General features: G+C 42.0%; 1 protein-coding gene across 1 annotated transcript in view; it reads right to left on the bottom strand.

The window, feature by feature from the left end:
* The window catches only part of NOX3 (NADPH oxidase 3), a gene marked incomplete at both ends in the record, with an annotated part of 55,941 nt that extends 33,494 nt beyond the window's left edge, over positions 1–22,447 (bottom strand). Inside the window, 9 exon segments of the mRNA XM_080806676.1 lie at positions 844–936; positions 5,842–5,971; positions 9,236–9,417; positions 11,962–12,107; positions 20,315–20,399; positions 21,415–21,525; positions 21,632–21,727; positions 22,358–22,426; positions 22,430–22,447. Coding sequence (XP_080662802.1) covers positions 844–936; positions 5,842–5,971; positions 9,236–9,417; positions 11,962–12,107; positions 20,315–20,399; positions 21,415–21,525; positions 21,632–21,727; positions 22,358–22,426; positions 22,430–22,447 — 930 coding nt within the window.
* Between the last annotated feature and the right edge of the window lie 541 nt (positions 22,448–22,988).

Genomic DNA, 22,988 nt, shown 5'->3' with positions numbered 1-22,988 from the left:
GGCTTTTGACGTAGCCTGATATCCTTTGGTGCTTAACTTAAAAGCAGCAACACGGAAACAGCTTAAAACAGAAATATGAAGCAATTTCTATGCATCTGCTTTCATGAAGACGGTTCAGGAGATAGAGGATTCTGTTAATATTGTATTAGCAATATAGGTTTGGTTAGCGGAGCATTTCTTCTTGGACATTTAAAACACTGGGGGCAGGGTCTTTGGTACTTCTCAGTGTCCTACACATCTTTTCCTGGTCTAGCTACTCACGTCTTCCTCCAGGTAAAATTGGAGAGCTGTGAGGAGGGGGACAAATTGGAAAACGCTCCCTGGGGCTCTCACTCACTAGGTTCCCCCCAACCTCGCTCTCCCGCTGTCTCTGAACCTGAGGAAGACGGTTCTCTGTCCTCTGCTCGGTAGCTTCGAGTGGAAGTGTGTGCCTTTGAAAATGTCTGTCTATTATTTGTGTGTTTGCAAAATCACCATCTTTACGTGTCAAAGGAAGTGATTGTACTAGAAGTGACCACGGGCCATGCAAAGTTGACTCCGTCCCCCCGCCCATTCTCCCCAACCCCCAGTGAGAAACCGAAATAAAAAGCAGAACGGATGATTCCTGGGCGGCTCCATAATCTTTATCAGAATTCTGTGTCTAGGTCCGGAGCCCTGATCTCTGTCTTCGGTAAAATTAGTCACACTAAAAGATACGCGGGATACAAGCAATCATTAGAACAGAAGATGAGCCTCTAAATTACAGACAGTTCTGCAATAAAAATGGCAAATTAAAAACTTGGGCTAATAAAAAATTTTCATCTACACTCAGGCTTTTATTCAGACATAAAGCTACACGCATACCTTGGTAATGACAACTTCTTGTTGAAACCGCCACAACCTCATTATTCTTTCACACGCATATAGGACCACAGGGCCTAAAACCCATTTCCAAGCCTGTAGAGAACAGCAGAGAGAGAGAGAGAGAGGAAAAGGAAATGAAAATAGAAACCAAATATTTTCAATTTGAACCAAATCAATACATAACATGATGGGATTCAGACATTTTCCTTTAACTTTGGGCCAGTTACCAACAATAAAGATATCTCCTTGTATTAAATACTATAACATTCAATTATTCCTTGAAGCCTACAAGCTTATGTAAGAGATTAAACTCTTCTGTATTGGTTTTTATGCTTACTTGATCAATGATGCCTTTATGTAATTAGAAATAATTGAATTTGCAAAGAAATAGGAAAGCAGATTGATGTTTATGTTACATATGATAGGGTCATAAATGCTCCCAACTCAGCCAAAGTCAAAGGCTTACAGAGCTACATTCCTGAGCCAAAAGAGGACATGGAAAATTAAATAAAAACATTTTCAACAGTAATTTTTTGGGCCAACAATGCGTCACAATTGGGGGTTCTGCCTGAAAAAGCACCCACACCCACACGCCCATACCCACATACACACACACTTACACACTCACACGTGTGTGCATATCCAATGTTATCAGGAATAAGACATAAAGGCAGTGTCTCAGAACTTTAAATGTAGGTTTACAGAATCAGAACAAAATCCTCCACACTCTTCTGGACGATTGTGACAACGGACATTTCCATTCTTAGTAAATCCTTTCCTATGTTAAGCTTTTATGAGACTAATCTGTATTACTGATGATCACTTTGCCAGCAGGCTAGTCTTGTGCTAGTGTTGTGCGCAAACGTAAGGTGTCCTCTTCCCCTGGAAGGGAGGGACTGGGAACTTATGATGTTTGAAGACTTATACTAGGTCTGATACCATGCGACCCTACGAGGTGTATGGTATTCTCTTGGTTTTAGGAAGGGGACACTGAGGTGAAGCTAGATCAAACAGATTGTCCGGATCCCAAAGATGCACCCAAAAAACCCTGACTTTGTGGGAACGGGTGGTGTGGTGTAGGGAGACAGAACTCGATCCTAGGGAGCCGGGACTGGAACTCAAGCCTTTCATAATTTCCCCAAATTCTCTGCTTGGGATTCTAAGTGCACTGCAACCTTCCTACGAGCACACTACTTTAGGAGCAGGAAGGCTGTCTCATCCTTTTGAACTCATGTTCCCTAAACCCTTTCTAGCTGACGCACCATTTTTGATGCTAGGTACTCTTACCCATTCTCTTGTTTTGTCTGTTCTGGGGACGGGTCACAAGCCCTTCGGTGTTATTTTTGCTTCTGTTATCTTGCTCGTGTATTTCTCTTCTGTTTACTGCTGGGTCTGTGTGCACGGCACCTCTGCTCACCTACATCAACCCTCCTTGCTTTTTCCCTGGGGGCCTCTTATTGGCCTGATAAAGGCTCGATTTATGCAGGCAACGCAAAGCAATTTGACCCACTTATTCTCTTCTGCCTCAGTGGGGCTCAGCGACGTGTTCAGAATAGCAGAGAGAATAAAGCCTTTTGTCCACCTATGCGGTGGGTGAGCTGGTGTGAGGAGCAGAGGACGGGAGAAGTTGGGAAGGGGCCGACACGAAGGATGGGGTGGACCAAGGGCATGAATCCTTCAGTCTCTTATGCTTGAATGAACCACAAAGTGTTTTGAGAATTGGTTTGGATATTTACAGAAAGGATAGCAAGAATGCAATTCTTTCTATGTGAGCTTAGAGAGATATTTGCAAAAACACTCACATAGTATCGATGTGCTTTTATAAATAATCTTCCATGCCCATTTTAGAAAGTTTTAGACATCACACACTTCATTTTGAGGGTATCAAATCAGTCACGGTCTTGGATTCTTCCGTGTTGATAAAGATGGGATGGATTGGGGCGCTTGGGTGGCTCCGTGGGTTAAAGCCTCTGCCTTCGGCTTAGGTCATGATCTCAGGGTCCTGGGATCGAGCCCCGCATTGGGCTGTCTGCTCAGCAGAGAGCCTGCTTCCTCTTCTCTCTCTGCCTGCTTCTCTGCCTACTTGTGATCTCTGTCTGTTAAATAAATAAATAAAGTCTTAAAAAAAAAAAAAGATGGGATGGATTATTTTTCTTTGTGTGGTTAGTCAGGAAGGAAAATGTAAGCTATGAGTCCTCGGTTCCATGTCTGCTCTAGTATATAAATTGCTCCAGGAGGAGAAAGTGCGGTTTGGGTATATCATGATACTCCTGGAGCCTCTGGGAGTTAGGGAGTGAGGGACAGGAGTGGCCAGAGGTGAGTCAGGTCATCCTGCACAACGACTGGGATAGGAAGCGTGAGCAAAGACAGAAGGAGTCCAGGGCGCAGAGCAGGAGGGGCGCCTGGACTGAGTCTCAGAAGACCTGATTTCTGGTCTTGAAGTTACCATCCCTCCACCTATGACTTGTGGAAAACCTTGGGCCTTTTATGTTCAAATTTTCTGCTTTGTAAAATGAGAGAGTTGGAGAAAATTATTGGTTGGGTTTTCTCCGGGCTCTTACATGTTTTAGCTTTATTCACAGAGATAAATACAGTGTCAGGGGTGTGTTCTCATGGAGAGCTGCAGAGAGCGGACAAAGTGAGGGGTGGGAGAAGCCTGGAGTTTCAGAATGAATGCCGAAGAGAGGAGAGATGAAAGTTCGTGGCCATAGAAGCTCTGGTTTCTTGATGTGGCTTTCCTGGGAGTGCCCTTTGTGACCGCAGGGAAGACACGAAAACTTGGACCACAGGCTCTCCACCTGTTACGTAAAGAGGCAGGGCTATTTAGCATCGAAGTTTCTTTCATGCTCAAACACGCTATGGCTTCTTTGCTTTAGTTTTTCTCCTCCAAAAATACTCAAAGAGTCATGGTACAGTGAATATTTTACGATGGAAATGAAGTTACATTGATTTAAAAGCTGCCATAATGAAACTTGTTTCTTCCACTTTCACTCCTGGTTTTTCATTCCTACCAGAAAATAAGAACATGCTGGCTCTGATTTTATTTTACGTTTATAAACGGCCTCTTTTTCTAGACAATAAGATTTCCAGGGGAAAGAGTCATGTCTGTGGACCCTGCGTCTGTTGCAACTGCAAGCACATGGCAGCCGTTTAGAAAAAGTTTGCTACGCTGACGCTCACTCAAAGCTTCCTCCTCTACTGTTGACATCATGCCCTGATAAGTTAAAAAGCGTTAACCTTATTATTATTATTATTGTCACTTGTTGATGTAATTAAGTCAAATAAGGCGCTTCTTTGGCTAAGGAAGACCAGGCTTCTTTTGAGAACACATTCCATGAACAGCTCTTGACTCTGGAGCCTCATATGTGTCAGTGAGTCAGAGACAGAAGGGGGTTAAGGGAACAATTGGTTCCCTCGATCAGTGTGGTATCTCCGCGGTGGTGTACAAAAAGCATTCTCCCTCCTAACATGGACGGTAGTGCACCACTGAAGGTGGATTGATAACTGTTCTATCGATGAAAGTACTGTGAAAAGTCAGTTAGGAGAGGCAAAGAGGAAAGACAGGGGAGATGTGGTGCAGCGGAGCGCAGGAGCCCTTCCTTGTCCTTGGGATGCCTTCTGGATTCAGTGTCTATAAGACATCAGAGAGAATATTGTACATTCAGCCAAGCAGTAATTACACAGCCCACACATGCTTTGAATCAGGATCCATTAAAAATAATGAGAAAGAGTGACAACATGAGTTTGGGTGTGCAAGGAGGTGTAGCAGGGGAGAGTTAACCGAGAGATGGGTAAGTTTCCCCCTTTTAATAATAATTAATGTCAGCATCCGCTGCGGAGCGGGATCTGGTCTGTATTCATTAGGTGTGGGAGAGTATTGATTTTTTTTTTTTTTTTTTTATGGAGACGAGGTAGCTGAAGATTTTAGAGAGGCATTCGTGTTCCTCATTAATATGCAGGCTGGGTCGTGGCTATCAATAGTTGAGTTTAAGACAGAGACAATCTATACTGACCATTAAAAGAACCACAGTCTAATGGGCACATCTATTCCAGTTCTCTCGGTTTTAAACATTCCTCCTAGCAGTTTTCACTTTTAAAATCCAGTGCTAAATTTAATATATTCGAGGATTTTAGAAAAAGCCCATCCTTCGAGTCCTCGTAAGCTGATGACTTCATTTCCTGAATCCCCCCGCCATTTACATACTGTTATTCCATTTTTAATGACACATATTTTGGGAGCACGGTTACCTTCTAGTTTTAATCTGCTACCTTCATTGATTCGCTTTTATGCATCACCCAGCTGCCCCACGGCTTGCATTGCTCGAAGAATCCCGAGGAGACCAAATAGGGTCATTATTTCTATTTACCTATGCTACCGACTGTACGGATGACAGCATGCCCAGGAAATCTTACTTTTGAGAACTTGCGGACGCTATTGTCCACTCTAATGAATTAGGTCTCCTTTTGTCTACCATCATTATTTCAGTCATGGGAGCTTAATGAGAACAGGAAATAAATGCATTTAATATCCCCATTTGTTTGATCCCCAAAGTTGTCGGAAGCAAGAAGGCAAGCTTCATAAAGAGGGCAAGCTTCTCCTCATTTGGTCGTTGCTTAACGTCCGTTGGAGAAGTGGTGCTATTAATTTCCAGAATGGTGGAGGCAGTTCTGCAGGGGGCCGGGGAGCTGACCTTGCAGAGCAGAGGGTGGCAAGCCAGAGACGGGGGCGTTGGCAGTTTCGGTGCTGTGCATTCCGCCATAACAGACATCCACAGTTACATGCGAGTGCAGGAGCACATTTCAAAGTGGACAGAACGCTTTTGGCAGTGAACCTCTCTTAAAATGATCCATAACTCGATTTTTCCATTAGCACACTTAATAAAGAGTTGGCTTTGTCTGGTGGTGACATGGGCTGTTCCTTCTCTCAAGCAGATAAAGCTCTAGTTCTTTTAACTATGGAGACAGCTATTTTTTAAGAGCTCTTGGGTTCACTCTTACCGAAGGCTCCTTGCCAGAAAATTGAGGCACGGGGCATGGGGCCGCCTTCTGCCACTGAGCATAGTGGTCTCTACAGAAGGTGACGTTGTGCTGCAGCTGACTCTCGGGAGTCTGGCCTCGAACAATCCGACTTGCCATTCAAACAAAACAAAACAAAACAAAACCTTAAACATTTAAAATTGATTTTGTGCAGTCTGGTGATACCACAGATATATATTCTACAATATATTCTACAATGGGCTCTGGAATAACACTTCAAGGGTCTTGAAACTCGGGCTGTCACTCATTTCCCTCAACATCTTTAAAAATAGGAATTTAAGAAGCTTCAAGTAACTTTGAAGATCCCAGAAAAGAAGTGCCCCTCTGCGGTATCCTGTGTTAAATTGAAAGTGTCTATATTAGAGAATTCATAATGAAGGGAAATTGTTTGAACACATCCTTTTGTAGACTGTTGAATTTAATTAGGTTACATCTCGTCCTGATTGCTGATTCGGGCTAATTGGCTAACTTTGTACTATTTGGGTCTTTTGCAGATTTATTTAACTTCTACCCTTCTTGGTTTGTTTCTGAGTACCTCGAAGTTTTCAAGTGAAGGAGTCAGAAGAAGTACCCTGAATAATGATATTTTTTTCCCCAGTGACCACTAGCAGGCGTAGTGTTTGACAGGGTCAAAATAGGTCAGTGGGAAGTATGTCTTCGGGACTACATGATGAATTTGAGAGCAAAAAAGAAGACTGCCTTCGTGAATGGAGCACTGGATCAAGAGTCCTGTAATCCTGCTATATTATATTTGCCACAAATGCAGCACTGACTGACCTTTGACAAGTTGCTCTGGTATGAGTTCCTCGGTTTACCCATCGGTGCACCGGTCTGCGAAGCCTAAGAATTGAGGTCATGCAGTCTGGGAGTTGCTCAGTTCGTAGGTGTTTATGAAGAAAAACATTGACTTATATACTTACAGACTGAGAAACTTTAGCATCATCCAGGTTCATGTCCTGTAACCTGTGAAGCCACATGGCCCCTTTTGCATCATCGGGCACTGGAGGAGGGAGTGGCAATGACCCTGGGGACCTCAGACCTCAGCCTGGAGAACTGACATTTTGGCCTTTGTCCCAGTCTGTGATGTGGAAGGCATCCAAAACATCCCTTTGAGTTAGATGAGTACAGCTATCCGTGAATCTCCCATGAGCAGTTGAAGCCCAGACATGCGAACGGCAAATAATAGGTAGGAACCAGATGAAAAGATTCTATAAATTTTAACACCATCATTCTCAAGCTCTAGGCAACATTCTCTACATTATCTAAACTTGAGAACATTTCACAAATGCAGTATCTTTTTAAAAATTAAAAAAAGTTATGTCTTCATCTATGCTATCCCATAATAGAAAGATTAGTGGGCTTTAACACATTCCAATAATCCTCCTTTACTTGGCATTTTGTATAGAATTTGCAAATTACTTTTTGCTGTAAACAGTGGCTGTGGAATACTTCAAGCTGAGAAGATTAAATGAAGCCCTTATCCCAAAATAAGCCTTTCAACTAAGTTAAAATGACTAAAATATTTCATCTTATGAAATGTTATTTGGATATTAAAAAATATCTCCAATGCAACACTGGCCCATTGAAGTCCTCTTGTGTGAATGCGGGGAGGTAGGATCCGGGGTGACACGTGCATGATTTTTGCGACGAGGAGTTCTAGACCCATGTGGAGTATGAAGAGCCTCTCAAACGTGCTGCAAGGGTTAATGCCCTGGCATCAGCAGAAGAATTCACAGAGAAAGGGGGACTGGCCGTCTGCGGGGTGGAGCACTTTGGGACCATCCATCCTGCTCCACAAAATACAAAGAGTCAGGGTGAGGAATCAAGCATCAGGAGAGCCAACTGCCAATTTTAAAGACTAGAAAGCTGTTAGCCAGGCAGCAGCATACATAGATAGGACCATTGACTGACTAGGAGTCTAAGGATGAACAGAGGGATTGGTAGTTTTTCCCCAGGGTAACATATACCCTGGGGGGAGGGGGCAGTGCTTCCTTCTACAGTGTCTGGGGGTCAGACGAGCTGGTGGATGGTGGGGAGCTCTTAGTCAGGCTTAGGCCGTGGCAACAGAAGTGACCTTCATCAGAGGTGGAGGGCTGAGCTTGAGGGAGCAGATAGCGGGAGGGGGGTGGTGGAGGTGAATCACACAGAGCTTCCCTAGGGCCCCCTCGCCCGCCCCACCCCCCGCCCTGCTGTGAGCCCCACCATCACTGTGTCTTGTGTGCCTGGCCAGGCCCCCGAGGTCTCTGTGGCCAGGCTCTTCCAAGTCAGGGCGGAAGCAGAGCCCCCTTCAGGCTCAGCAGCCGAAATGGTGGGAGAAAAATGTGCAAGAGGAGATGCGCTGGTGCACATTCCCGCAGGTGTGAGGGAATGCTTCCCCAGAGAGCCAGCCAAGAGCTGTTCGGGGGGGCTTGTCACCAGAAAAGGTTGGGCTGTCTGAAGACTGGTGCCATACGTCTGACTCCGGCATTTATTTGTCCTGGTACCTGGAGGGACTCACTTAATCCCTGGACCTGCTTCCTCCTTATAAAATAGGGAAAACTTCACCCTCTTTATGGGACAGGACAGTTGTTGGGATCAAACAGATCATGCACATGAATGTGCTCTGAAAATTGTGAAATGGAAAAAAAAGGCATCAGTTTATGAAATAATTAATGTGGGACAAACTAGTGAATAGGCATCAATTGGTTAATTGGTCCAGAGTCATTTTGAAACTATTTAGAGAACTGAAACATTATATTTGAGCTGCTACTCTAGCTTCCTGATGGAGAGATTAATAGCATCAGGCACGTGTTGAATACCGGAATGGCATTGTATGAGATGTTCCGGCAAGAAGGAATCCTAGAAGTCAGATGGGGAAACTGAGGTCCATAAAATGGAAAGGACTTGCACATGGCCACCCTGATGACCAGTGGCAGAGCCTTGGTCTGACTGCCATCTGGCACACTGTTCCCTCCCCCATACCGGTTTTCCCAGTAGGTGATTTTGGTGAAGCAGAAACGACATCTGGGCGTCTGAAATACATATCCTGACTAACGTAATTTGGATTGCAAAAATACGTTCTGAATGAAACACAGATCTATTGTTCTCCAGCATTCATTAAAATTTCTGCATCTTATAAACATGTCAAGACTCCTCAACAGAGTTAGCAAGAAAAATAAAGATATTACTTCATCATCTATGTTGCTTATTTTCAGTTACTAAAAAAAAAGGTGTTTGCCCCAGTGGATGCTCTTTTCCATACCTTCTGTGTGTTCTTTAGTCCCTGCCAGTCATGTTCCTCTATCCAAAGGGCTTTAAGATGATTTTGAGGTTCACAGACATAAAATCTTATACTCTGAGCACGCTATGGACTTACCCGGCCCCATGGAATGCCAGACTGATAAAGAAGATGATGAACACATGGTGTGTGTACCAGAACAACTCGTAGGAGACCTGTCTGATGAACTCGGTGGAAGAGGTCATGATCAGGATTAAAGCCAGAGAGAGGATCAGGCCAGTAACACCGGCGATTGTTGTTAGCAATTCAGTGATGCTGTTCTAAAAGAAACAAGCACCATGACATTGACATCTTTGTTCTACCTTTCCATTTTAGGGTCATTACTTGAGAGTCCATGCAGGGGGTAATTCAAGGTGTTCTTATCAGGAGCTAAATATTAGCCTCAAAAAGGGGTCCCCATATGACTCAAGAGGGAGCTTCCTTGTCCTTTCCTTTGCCCTGTTGGATGGCAGACATTCACTTTGCTTCAATTTCATCAAACGCAGTTGAGTCATTTACATGTTTTCCATCTGTATAAATCAACCTTCCTGTCAAAGTTATTACGTTGAATTGAAATGAAGACAATATATGAAAATGCATTTTAAGATAAAATACTGTAAAATAAATCCAAGTCTCCAGTTTTGAATCTTTAAGATAAAAACGTGGCTTGCCATGCCTAATTGCATTTTAACATTAATAAACACTTTTTTTGGAGCGATCCCTCGGGGCATTCTTAATAAAGCAGCTGCACATTCTGTTCCCCTGGTAGTTATTCCTTGCTCTTGCTTTTTAACTGGAAGGACCATGACTTGCATTTCTTTCATGCCACCTCAGGAGGCTTGGAATAAGGCTTTGTAAATCCTAGGTGATCAATAAAGATACAGCTATTCTTATCTGGTAGACACTGCCAAAAGACTGGCATTCTGACCGGAGAGTGCAAGGGATGGTTACAGAGCCTTTTAGAATATGAATCACAAAGCACTTTGTATTTACTGTGAGTTTTCCATACCCTTGCCAAGTCATTAGTATTCATACGTTGTGTTACTATCGTTGAGACGACCAACCGTGAGCTCAATAAACTCACACTGTATCTTTTGTCGGTAAAATCTCATTAATTTGGGCTGCTTTGAGATCTCAAGGTAATTTGGGTAGGGACTTCTCCTTGTTTATTATTTTTTTTTCCTCCATAGAGCAAATAGTTGAAATAAAATGGAAAGGGGTATGTCTAAAACATTTAAAAGCCATTTTTTTTTGCAAGTGTACTCAGGCATTTTAGAAATCCATTTATATCATAGGCTATGCTAATTTCAAATCATCCTTCTTTGCTTATTAAGGCAAATCCCCACTTCCCTTTCCCTGCAACATATTTTTGTAGACTGGTTTGCGTAGCCGTGTACCCTCTAAAGTAATCCCACTGCATCTCTTTAAAAATACTCCATAATGCACACTTGGTGTTATGGGTACTTTCTCCAAATGTACCAATTTGTATTATTGATCTTTCTCCAAATACCCTAAAGTAGAGGGTTTCTTGAACTTAATTAACACTTACACAGTATATTGCTTCTAAAATTTTGAGAAAACTATATTGGGAGTAACTTAATTATCTTGTTAAATTGCTTTCAAAGTCCTTCTAATAAATATTACTCACTGTATCATCTTTTCAAAATACTGAGGTTTATTCTTGGTTGTCTGTAACAATGAGCTTCAGTGGGGAAAAACGTTCACCCCAGAACGCTTAGTGGGGAAAAGTGTTCACCCAAGTAGGTGCCAACATAAATTCTGTGGCTCAAATGAGGGACACCAGAGGCCTTCCCACAGGCTTACGGCATCTGTGTTTTTGACGTATAACTTTGAAACTTGGGCTTCTGATTGTTGTCTGCTAAGAAAATGTAGCTCTACTTGATTAATGGCCTGATATTGGAAATCCTCTTAGGATAATTAGGGACATGCCGTGGAAGAATTTTCCCCCAAAGAGACTGAATTTTGCTTCTTCAAAAGAGGCTGCACAGGCAAAACGGTCATGAAAGAGATATTTCCACGGCTGGAGTGCATTGTCTTGGATTCTTCTTGAACGATACTGATTTTTTTAGCCCGTTCAACATGCGGAATGCCTATTCCAGTGGGGTAATTCGTGACCCGATATTTCGATCGACCAGGACAAAAGGGGTAAGAGTGGATGGAGGGAGAGGAATGTCTTTATCTCCACAGGTGGATTTCTGGAGCTACATTTTTGGTTTTGTTTCCCACATGTGCTGCCACTCCATGCACACAGGTAATTAGCATTAATGATGTCACTAGCCATGCAGGGCTGATTATGAAATTAGCTACTCTGCCCAGTATCTGCTCTGGCAGGTCAGCCAGCCACATGTGCGCCAAAATAGGGTATGGGAGAAGAGATCCAAAAACAATTTGTAAGTTGAAGATGAAGACATCCCATTTTTAATCCCTGGATGTAGATGGCACTTCACACTCTTTATGATTCCAACACCACCACCACCACCAAAAAAGTATCTCATCAGGAGCTGCTTTAAAATTTAAACGATCAGGGTTTTAACAGGTTACTGCATTTTCCGTTTAGGCGTATTTATTATGTTTTGCTATAAACTAATTAAGTGGCATCGGTTTTTCTTCTTGCTCATAACCTCTTAGCAACATTTATGAAAAAAATAGCTTTTTAAAAAAGTGGTGAAATTGATGTTAACATTTGGCAGCAACGTCTCTCCAGCTCTTTTATTAATAGCTTTTGAAACACAGTGTTCCTGATAATGCCACGGGAAAAGGAAGGACTTTTCAGATGAGAAACCAGGTAGCATGCAAGGACTCACTGTGCGGAAGGTCCGGATGGGGTTGAGGTAGCTCTCATTGGGGGCGTCGCCAAGTTTGGAAAGCACGGCCGGAAGTCCCTCTGCTTGAGCTGACTGGCTCCAGTGGTAACGCTGAAGGTTGCACAAATGGGCGATGATGTGGATGGCTACGGTTGAGGAGGTGACATCAGACATGTGCCATACGGGATTTCTTCCTTTGTGGCTACTCAGAAATGCAATGCCTCTATGGTCAAGTTTCTCTGTTCTGGTTTTTGTCATCTCCAAAGAGTGATTTATTTGTGCATCTTTCCCAGTGTCTTGAATAGAGTGGATTGAATTGTTCTAAAGGTATGCTGCGACTTGCCACATCCATTTTAATTATGGGAAGAAATAAAGTAAATCTCAATTCCCCATAATTTAATTATAAACATATGCTCATTCTGTAAGTAGAATAGGTATGGGGATATCACAACATAATTACATATATATGTTCCATTACATATAAAATTCCATATTATACATAGAACACATTCTATACTATACATATGTCTATGGATTCCATATTTCATATCTTATGTAATATATTTTCCAAGCAATCACAGAGCATTATTCTAGAGTACTGTGTATCATATCCATGGACATCTGTGCATATGACAGATAGGATAGATACCAGGGAAGAGTTTTTGTTCTCCTTCAGACATTATATTTTCTTTTCTTCCTTTATATATTTCAGTGTATATGTATATTCACTCCCACACATACACATATACACACTATCTTCGCATGTGTTATTCCTAGAGGATTGAAATAAGTTAGTATTTATAGAACTAATCCTCTCGGTATATTCTTTAGAAGAAAACTCAGCTTTCTAATTCTGAGAATTGGTGATGTCTAAATTCTAAATGAAGAGAACTTGCTCAGGAACACAGTATAATTTAGCCTGAGGAGTCTGTGCCCAATGCCACTCTTTTCTGTCTTGTAAAATCTGTGGGGAAGCTAGCAGTCACAACACCCAGACAAGGACCTCCTCCTGATGCTTTTCCTGCAAATGAAAACCCTCTTGGGTGACCCGTTGATACCAGCCATTGGGATCAGATTCAAGTGTGAAATGAGAATTCATTACCCAGGGTGTAGATAACTTCCCAATGGATACCTCCCCCCGCCCCACCATGAAAAGCCGCAGTGGCTGCTAATTTCATACAGTCACTACACGTTGTAGGCAAATTCTGGAATCCTCCATGGCTGTATATTGTGGGTTGAGGTGTGGGGAGTGGAGGAAGAAGGAACAGCAGAGACTTCTGAGAATACTGGTGGCATTTTGGTCCCTGTGGTCCTAAGAGCAGATGTATTTAGAAATACCATCTGCTATTTAGCTTTACTCTCTGTCCCCCGAGTTTCTTTGATCAGAGCCATTCCCTTTTCTGACCTGCAAAGTTGTTTTCATGCTTTAAGACCCAACTCAAAAGTTGTATTCTATCAAGTATCTCTCAATTCCACCGCACCAATGATGCCAATGATGCAGCAATGATTTAATTATAACACTTCCTAGACATTCCTGTTATGAGTATTTATTTACATCTATCTTGCCCAATGGACTCTCGTGCCTCAAGACTTACTCATCTTGTAACCTTAACACTTGGCACATTGCTTACTACCACTATGTACTGAATAAGATTTTGCTGGGTGACGATGAGTTTATAGGAGGGGAGAAAGGGTCAGCAGGATGTCTGTAGCTGCAACATTACTGGAGTACTGTTTTCCCTGTTAATACTTTCCTTTTTTTTGCACATTTTCTTGCAGGCTTAAAGTTGGAAATCACCTCAAATATGCCTTTAGCTGAAGCTCAGCTAAGAAGGCAAAGCACGGTGGTATTTCTGAGTCCATGATGTTGACCGTCTCCTTATGGGTATGGTGTGAGTAGCACCAAAAGGACATTGTACTTCTTCCTTATGTTCCATTTGTCAGTTAATGTGGTGGTGTCTATGCAGGACTGCCTTGTGTAGTCTCAGTGTCCACAAAGCTAGAAACGTTTGTCTAGTACTCATCTCTTCCGATATGCTATATATGAAACGAAAACTGTGTGGTAAATTGAACGCAAACATGTTCAGCAGTATTCCTAATTACTGTTTTCTGACAATTAGCATAAAGTTGTTTTTTTTTTTTTTTTAAACAGGTCCTATTTCTCATAGCTAACGGATGCTGAATACTTCCTATATTCCAAACACCGTTATAGATGCTTTGGGCATATTATCTCATTTAATACTCAGGCATTAGTCTTACCGCCATTTGAGACCAGGATTTAAAAAGTTATGGCACTTGTAGTTCATTAAAGGCAAAGGTGGGATAAACCCTGTTTGCCTGCATCCAGAGCCCCATTTTTGACCTTTAAGTTATATTGCTTCTTTTCACTTTAATAATCGTTATACTTTATTGAAAACCAGCTTCTCCTGTGGCTTAGGTAAAACTCTTTGAATGGCTCACTTGGTCTCTTTAGAGTCAAACAGCTCCTAAGACCAACTGTAACCCTTGGAGTCATCTTTGCAGGTGGGTGGAAACTCTCCTTTCACTCTCTGCCCCTTTACCCTCACCCTTCTCCCTGTGGCTGTCCTCGGTTCTCCTCCATGGACTAAAGCACATCAGACAGAGTGGAGCTGTTTACAGAAGCGGATACTGAGCTTCAAGCCAAATCAAGCGCCAACACTTACTGATTCCATAATCTGTGACATCCAGAAAGGAAGTACAGGACAGATTCTGTGTCTTTTATATTCTGCATTCCATAGCATTCTCCTCCTGTGTAAGGAGCTGTTGATCACAATCTATTTCCTATTAGATTGATTTCCACATGAGAATTTGACACTGTTAAACTAGATTTAAGTACATTTATTGAAGGAGCAAAGATATTGAACTATTTATTTATTCTTATTGCTGGGTCTCTTATAACAGAGCCGAGGAAGCTAATGAAGTAGTATAAGAAAACCCAGGATAATTTTTAGGAGGCAGCTCCTGAGGGAATCTGTTGAGAACTACTTTTCCCAGACTTTTTTTCATTACTTTAAAATTCATGTCTGAACTATTCCTTTGCTCCAACAGCCTCCATTTTGTTTTCCTTTTTACAGGTAATAAGATAACAAGTAGAATATCTTGTTGCATTCATCTCAGGAATTCTCAGAAGGAAAACTACTTGTGCCCATTTGGTTTGTCTAAACATCTTATTTCCTCTGACGTCGGACCCTAATTTTATTGTGATCTCGGTTTCGAATGAACAGTACCCCACCCACCAACTCCATGGCTGCTGGGACTTGGTAGATGCTCAGGGAGATACTGATTTTGCTGTTTTTCAGACATTATATGTTCTATTCTTTCCTTGACACACTTCAGTTATTTTATTTTATTATTTTTAAAGATTTATGTATTTGAGAGAGAGGTAGAAGGAGAGAGCTAACTTCCTGCTGAGCGGAGAGCCGGACATGAGGCTCGATCTCATGACCCCTGAAATCATGACCTGAGTCAAGAACGAGAGCCAGGAGCTCAACCGGCTGAGCCACCCAGGCACCCCACTTCAGTAATTTTGATATGAATAGCCATGCTATCTATGCCGACAGTGCCTGTTTCTCCAAGCATGTGATCCAATGGTAATACGGTTCGACTTTCTTCTCTCTTACTCATCAGAATCCTATCCTGTTACTAGAGTTGTTGTTAGAATGTGGCCGGAAGGACACTGAGAAGGATACCTCTCAGCTACTTCTTTTCTTTAGCCCACTTTCTTATCTTTCTTATCCGTAAAAGGGGTGGACTGAACGAAACTAGATGATGTCTTGGTTCCTTTCCAGCAGTCAGGCTCCTGTGTCTCCTTTGAAATTAACTGGGGACATTTATCATCCAAAGGGGTCTGCAGTCTAATGGAAAAGTGATGCAAATACGGAACACATGTTTTAATGTTTTCAAAAGCAACACTGGCTTAAGCAGTCTTTTTAATTTTGCAGCAAATCCCATGCCATCAGTTATGCCGGTGGGCTCTTCCCCGTGCCCCTGAGGACTTTCTGCCCAGCCCGTAGAAAAGCCCAAGATATACATTTCCAGAATCCACCCAAACGCTAGGGCTAAAAGTTGCTATAACTGGGTCTTTTCACAATCCTATTTTCTCACCAAAGTACTTTTACAGTTAAAAGAGAGCAGCAGTCTTGGACAAACCACAAATGCACATTTAATTGGTGTGTGAACTTCTGAGTTCAAATAAGGAGCTTTTATTGAAGAGTGAACAAAAAAAAATCATAAAGGCTACAATTAGAGCCAGTTGCCCTGAGAAAGTTTCTTTTCCTTCTTTCTTTCCTTCTTTTTATTTTTCAGGAGATCAAAGGAAGCATAATTGAGGGAGAATCTTGGAAGGGCGGTCGGTTCTTGCTATCTTTCTGCCTGCCTGTCAGTGATAACAGTCATTTTGGAGTTAGTCACCTCCTAATTAAGCAGCCGTCAGAAATAAGGACCCAGGGACAAATCCTGGCTGTGCATCTACAGCCAGAGCCTGGCCCCCCAACTTTTAAGTCTGCAGTCTGATTTCCACAGGAATGCACATGGACTTTGGCACCCTAGACTACTGCACGCCACTCATTTGTAAATCAAGTTCAGTTATGCTAGACAGGACATGGGAGACAGCCTCCTTGGAGGTCCCAACGCTTCTTGCGGAACTGGGTTAGTAACAATTCTTTAGCGATCTGGTCCTGAAGAATTTGGGCCTCTATCCTGGGGTCTCCGTCTTTCTATTCAGTACCTTTCCTCTGAGCACACTCCTATCAACCTGTCTCTTACGTTTATTGAGCTTTGTAAACTAATTTTAGCAACTCATCAGGAGCTGCCTGTGGGTAGTTGTCCCCCCCCCCCACGTCCCCCTCCCCCAGCCGAGCACTTGTAAGCCCTTTGGGTCACTATTCACAGCTCCCTTTGAAGAACGATCTTGCTTACAGAACTGCTATTTAGTTGGAAGATCTTTAAGGTCCATTCTGGACCACGGAGTCCAGAAGGATCCACATTCATAAGAACGAAGGGACTGTGAAGCTGGAATTTTTATACCACTGGGGTTATAGGTCCCTGAAAATATGATTTATTAGCGGTTGAAGAATGCTCCAGCGGCTCTTATCATAGGCAGGCAAGTGGGAAGGCAGGAAACCAGAAGAGTTTCTGTCACTGCATTTTCGGTGATGCCCTTGATTATAGATACCATTGTTTGTCTCACTCCTCCTCCCCAGCCTACTTCCACCAGGCTCTAATTACATCCTTTAATGATTTGACCAATTAAAGCCTGCAGTTCAACTTATGGAGGAACGGATGAGAAATTAGGGGCTGGCACGCAAACTTCGATGTGGATGCTCTTCTTCCAAGGTTACACACCTCTATTAAGCCAGTCGGCTATTTGAAAAGCGGCATAATGGGCGATGCTAATAAAATAAGCACGGGGACATTTTCAGCGGCTCCCAAGTGAATACACTAGAAGGACGAAATGTGAAAAGCCAAGGGATATCTGTGAAACCAGGGCATAGCATTTTTTTTTTTTTCCTTCTAAAAGCGCAGTTGCCAGCCGCATTTCTTAGTTAGTGTGAAATGTAATAATTGCTATGTCAGGGCTCGGAGAAGCAGAGAGCTCTCTCCCCACCCTCCTGCCTCTGCTGGGAATGGAAACAGCCCTGCGCTGCTGGTTGCCATGGTGGTGGGGGACGGTGGTGGGGGACGGGTGCTTTGCTCTCAGAAGCAGTCTGACCCTGCGGGGGGTGTGGGGGGCTGTTTAGAGCCCAGGGATGTTTGGGATCCCTGCAAAGCAGTGGAGATTCAAGCAGAAGAGACCCCCGAGCGGTATTTGATTCTCTCCAGGGATTTGTGAGGGAAGGAGGGAGAAATAGCGTGCTGCTTCCTCGTGTTGTAGCAGAATGTGAATTTATCTTGGACGACCAGCCTCATTTTGAATCTCTTCCCTGCCTACATCCTGTTTCCTCCCTTTCCCCCCCACCCCCACCCTCAAGCTGCTGCTGGGTCCCTGAACAACTTCTGCACTGTCTTGTACCTTTCCTGCAAATTCCCCCAATCCTTTTTGCCAGCTGGCTGACTCCAGCTCATCCTCAGGTTTGACAAAATTTGTTGAGGATATATATGACAGGGGCTGGGAAAGCCGAGCCAGGTAAGGCCCATCTCAGGCCCTGAGGAGATCAGAGTCCGGAGAAATTTTACTCTGTAGTAGGAGGCATGGCAGGGGCAGGCAGGAGAGGTGGGGGGACAGCTCAGACCTGAGGGTCAGGGGAAGACAGGCCAGGCAAGGAGTCCCAGATATGGCAACAACACCTTATCTACTGAGGAAGGAAAGGAAGAGCATTTAGCATGAAGGGGGTAACAGGAGCAAAGGCACAGATTACTCAGGGACCCAGTGGCTGGGCATTGCCAGGGGAAGAAGCAAGGGGGTATGGAGAGAGATGAGAGTAGAGGAGCCCGCTGGCCATGCTAAACTTGGAGGTGATTCTCTTTGCAATAGTGGCGAGCCGATGGCCTTGTAGTCTCTGGTTTCCAAGAGACATCCTGACAACTAGTCTGCACATCTAGAGGTGGATAGATTGTATTCTTGTTCTTTTAATTCCATAGAAGAAAAGGCTTTTAAAAAAACTTATCTGAGATCACAGGACCAATCAGTAGCAGGGGAATAAAATAATTTGGTTGCCTGGTTCTAGTTAACTGCTGTCCCTGCTAAATTATTAGTGCCTATGCTACTTTCGGGTTATAGCTTCTCTTAGGGTATCTTGCACATGGGGGACATTCAGTACACATCACTGATGCATTTATCCTATAGATATATGATTACACAGAAAGAAAAATACATACCCAAGGGTTTAAGGACAAAATTATTGCAGAACATATTTTCCTTTATTTTTTTGCTTCTCTTTATAATGTGTTTCAATGCTGTGGGTTTTTTTGGTTCCTTCTCTCTTTCTCTTAGAGTTTAGTTCTGCCTTAAGCCATTTGCATAGTCATAATATCCTTCCTGCCATTTTACTGTCTTTTATCTGCTCTTTTAATACAGGAATTCAAGATTCTTAAGGTTTTAAAGGAAACCTAGAGAATCCTTGAATTCCTTTTCTGAAGAGGCTTCCAGACCATCCAGGGTGGTCTGGACCTCGCCCTGACAACACCTACGAGAGGGAACTCTGTATTCTCAGGGACTCTCATTCCAATTTTAAGGTCTGGATGATTCCATATCTGAGCTGAAATCTGCTCCCCTGAGTCTTCATTCCTTTATGCGTTCAACTCATACATCAAAGGTTTTTGGCACCTCTGTAGATGGTAGCCAAGTAGCCTTGGACATAAAGATGCGTTAGCTTATTCTTTGCCCTCCATCCCTTGGCTGGTTTTCTCTGGGACGTGATGTCTCTTTACCCTTATTTCTTAACAAACTACAAAGACCATTTGCAAACATTTCCTGGGTTGGTTTAATCTGGTATTGAGGACAATCGATGGGGAAATCTCCCCACATGTCTCACCGCACACCCAAAGTTGTATTAATTGGCACTCGGGCACTGTCTGTCATGTCTTGTTGCTTAATTAAATCCACATTTGTTTTGAGTGTTCTTCGTACTCTGCTGTTTTTTATGCATGAGAGGATAAAAACAAATGATGAAAACATTTTATAGTTAAATTAGTTTGGGGGAAACAGTCCTGAACCGTAAGTCCTCATTGCGCAGATAGCCTTTCATTGCCGTGTATTTGTTGTCCAACAAAACCACAAATGAGTTGGTTATTGTTCGGTTTCTTTTCTTCCTCAGCAGAGTTTAACCTTGGCCCTGGATGCTAATTTTTATTGTAATTTTCTTGAATTCTCTTGTCTTCTTATTCAAGAAATAACAATAACACCGTATATGCTCTAAAGCCTTGTATCTTTTCAAGGTCCTTTATTATCCACTAGCTCAATACTATCTGGAACCCTGTTCACCTGCTCTTCCTTTTCTTTTTTCTTTTACTGCCTATGATACCTTTTTCCTACGTCTGTGAATGAGATTTTGAGTATAGGTCAGTTTTATTTCTAATGTGACTTATATCGAGTAGCACAGTATGCACTTTGCAAATAGGTATTTATTGTTGTCTTCTCAACAAGCTTAATTATTCACAAATGACAATGGAATTTCATTAACTTTTCCCTGACAAACTGAAGGCTTGGTAGGGAAGACGGCATGAGTTTAAACTAGAAACTTAAAAATCCATTTATACAAGGTTTATGTGGTCAAATGGAAGGCAAAGATTTATTTAAGGGTGAGCCTTTGGCGGAGGAGGAACTAAAGCAAAACTTAGAAGTTAAACATTAGGTTTTGTAAAATGCGCTGGGCGATGAGTAAGAAGCTCTTACCTCCATTAACAGCTATCCCATAGGCGACCAGTTTGTGGAATTTGAGATTTTTATCTAATTGCCTCCTCCATGGGCCTCTGCAGCACTGGAGTGACAGAAAATAAAAGTCTTGTTTGGAGAAGAATCAGGGATGACAGCAACCTGAGAGCTAAGAGAGCAGGACTCAGGCACTCCCTCTGCCTGCATTCCTGAAGGTGGGGCAATGGGGCTCAGAAGCGAGTGGCCAGTAATTAGTCCTAGAGGTAAAACCAAGTGGTTATTACTGGCTTTGCTGACATTTCAACTCAGTAAAAGTGAAGGAGGTAGTATAGTTCCCTGACTATACGTCCAAATTCTGGAATAAACCTGCTAATCTCCATGCCTCAACTAGTTTAGGAAATGGAGATGGAAACCGTCATTCTCATGGATGTGGTTTAAGCAGTCCCTAAAGTATTCCTTATTATGGAAAGAACAGCACTATATTCATCTACCTCTAAATATTCATAAAATGATGATGATGATTATATAATAAATTATTTCATCTAGTTAGGGTTATTGACATTCTCATTTTTCTCTATAGCACATTACTCTGTTCAGCGGGAAACATGGTACCCAACACATTGAAGTCAATACAATTAGGAAATGTCCTGTTATTAGACAGGGGTTAAAGTCTACATACTGAAATCTGTGCACAGTGCTTGTCCTTTCCTGGGCAGAGAGCTCAGAAAGATGCGTCCTTAGTGGCATTTGGCTCAACTGCTTATTTTTCTCCTTTCAATTAGAAATGGTAACAGTTCAAACTGTTATAATACTTCCATCTTTGCAAGTCAGGTCAATTCTATTGCCCATCTTTTTCTGAAGGAGCAAATACATCAGGGAAAGGCTGAGCCATGACTCCAATGTCATGCAGGGAGGGAAAGGCAAGACAGAGCAGAAGTCACATCAGATGTACTGATTCCTGATTTTCAGTTTTAGCCACTATGTTCTCTCTTACAAAGAAACCAACTTTAATTCAAACAGGATTATTAGGAATTTCACAGTAAAATATATCTTTATCTTCCATGGTGCTTATATTAGGACATTAAAACAATGGAAATTATTTCATATATTTTAGTACTTACAGTACTTGTCCCTCTCATGAATGAAATAAGGTTTCGACTGATTGGTAATAGAATCAGCATGCAGTTAAAATTCAGACACACTGCAGATGCTCGTGCCCAAGCCAACGTTGACTGTCCATATGTAAAGACACAGGAGAGAGATGCAGTGAGAGTAAGGAAGCTGGGGAAAATAGAACGTTTTCCGAAATGATAATGTGTAGTCACCAGCTCTACTTACACCCAGAATAACGCGCGTGTAAAGGAAAGATTCTTCCTCTTCATACCAACAGAATGTGTCAATAAACAGATATAAATTCACTCCCAGCCATGTGAGCTAGTGTTGAATGAAAAGAGACCAATCAATACTATCTTCAATCTTTTCTTCTGTTCAAAATCACTTGGGGTTCTTCTTTTAAAGTGAAATGAAGAGCTTCTCAGTGTTAATCAGACTTACTCTACACTTATTTCTCGTAGATCAGTTTTTAACAGTGATTACAATGTTAATAAATTGTTAACTTTATAAAAAAGATTTTAAACACATATGGTATTCTTTAAGGAATTTAATGAAAAGTACAAAACCTTCCTAATCAACATCACTCTAGTGTTTTAAATCAATGACGGCAAAGGGAGGAAATCTTTAAAAACAACTCAGAAAGTACTCTAGAAAATTTCCAATTTCATAGTCTAATTCAAAGACTTCATTTGATTTAGAGAAACATTCATACATTATGCAAAAACAAACTACTTGACTTTAAAAATAATTAAAAATGAACTCAGTCGAAAAACAACTTTACACGATTCTGTAAGGATAAATTAAATATATCTACTGAATGTTTTCTAACAAGTTTTAGTCTTTTACCAAAGTAATACTTCAAGCTATTTAGCATTCCCGTACAAATTATCTTAAAAGTCAAAGACTGTCTAATACATATATTTAAACTTGAATAACAAAAGTGATACTTACCACTAATGTGATGGAGAGACTCTCATTCAAAATCCAGCACCCCATTCTGACAGCTTTGCTCTGTTGCCGTCAGCAAATTATTTCTTTCATTCACCTGAGCCTGACTGCTGTATCCTTAGTAAGGGCTTCCCTGCTAAATTATTTTGTCTTTTTGTCTTAGGAAGCACCTACTGGGAGCAGCTCTCGAGGGATTTCTAATTAAGGACTTCTTGCCAAAGACACATCACCAGGCTGACACGCCTCATGACCTGGGTGAATACAAGGCAAGTCTCTGTCTAATGATTCTTTTCTTCAAAGATTTCATAAGAAGAGAAAGCTCGTTTGATTAAATTATCCTCATGTACTTTATACCCCATTCATTTTCTACATGATTGCAGTCAAGATGATAATAAGTCTTTATGTGAATTTGAGAAATAACCTCCCTGACGAAGGTCGGGTACAGCAAAATACTTCACTTGAACTTTTTCTACTTTATTTCCTCCACTTTTTTACTCCCCCCACCTTTAAAAAATTCCTTTATAGAAGATACAGAATGATGGTAAATAAACATGAATTAAACAGTTTTTCAGAAGATGGTGAAGAAAAGAGAAAAAGATCTCTGAGTATGACTCTAAAGATTGAAGTAGGTGAT

Source organism: Martes martes, assembly GCF_963455335.1.
Source record: "Martes martes genome assembly, chromosome: 6".
NCBI lineage: Eukaryota > Metazoa > Chordata > Mammalia > Carnivora > Mustelidae > Martes > Martes martes.
This window is presented reverse-complemented; position numbering and strand designations above follow the sequence as displayed.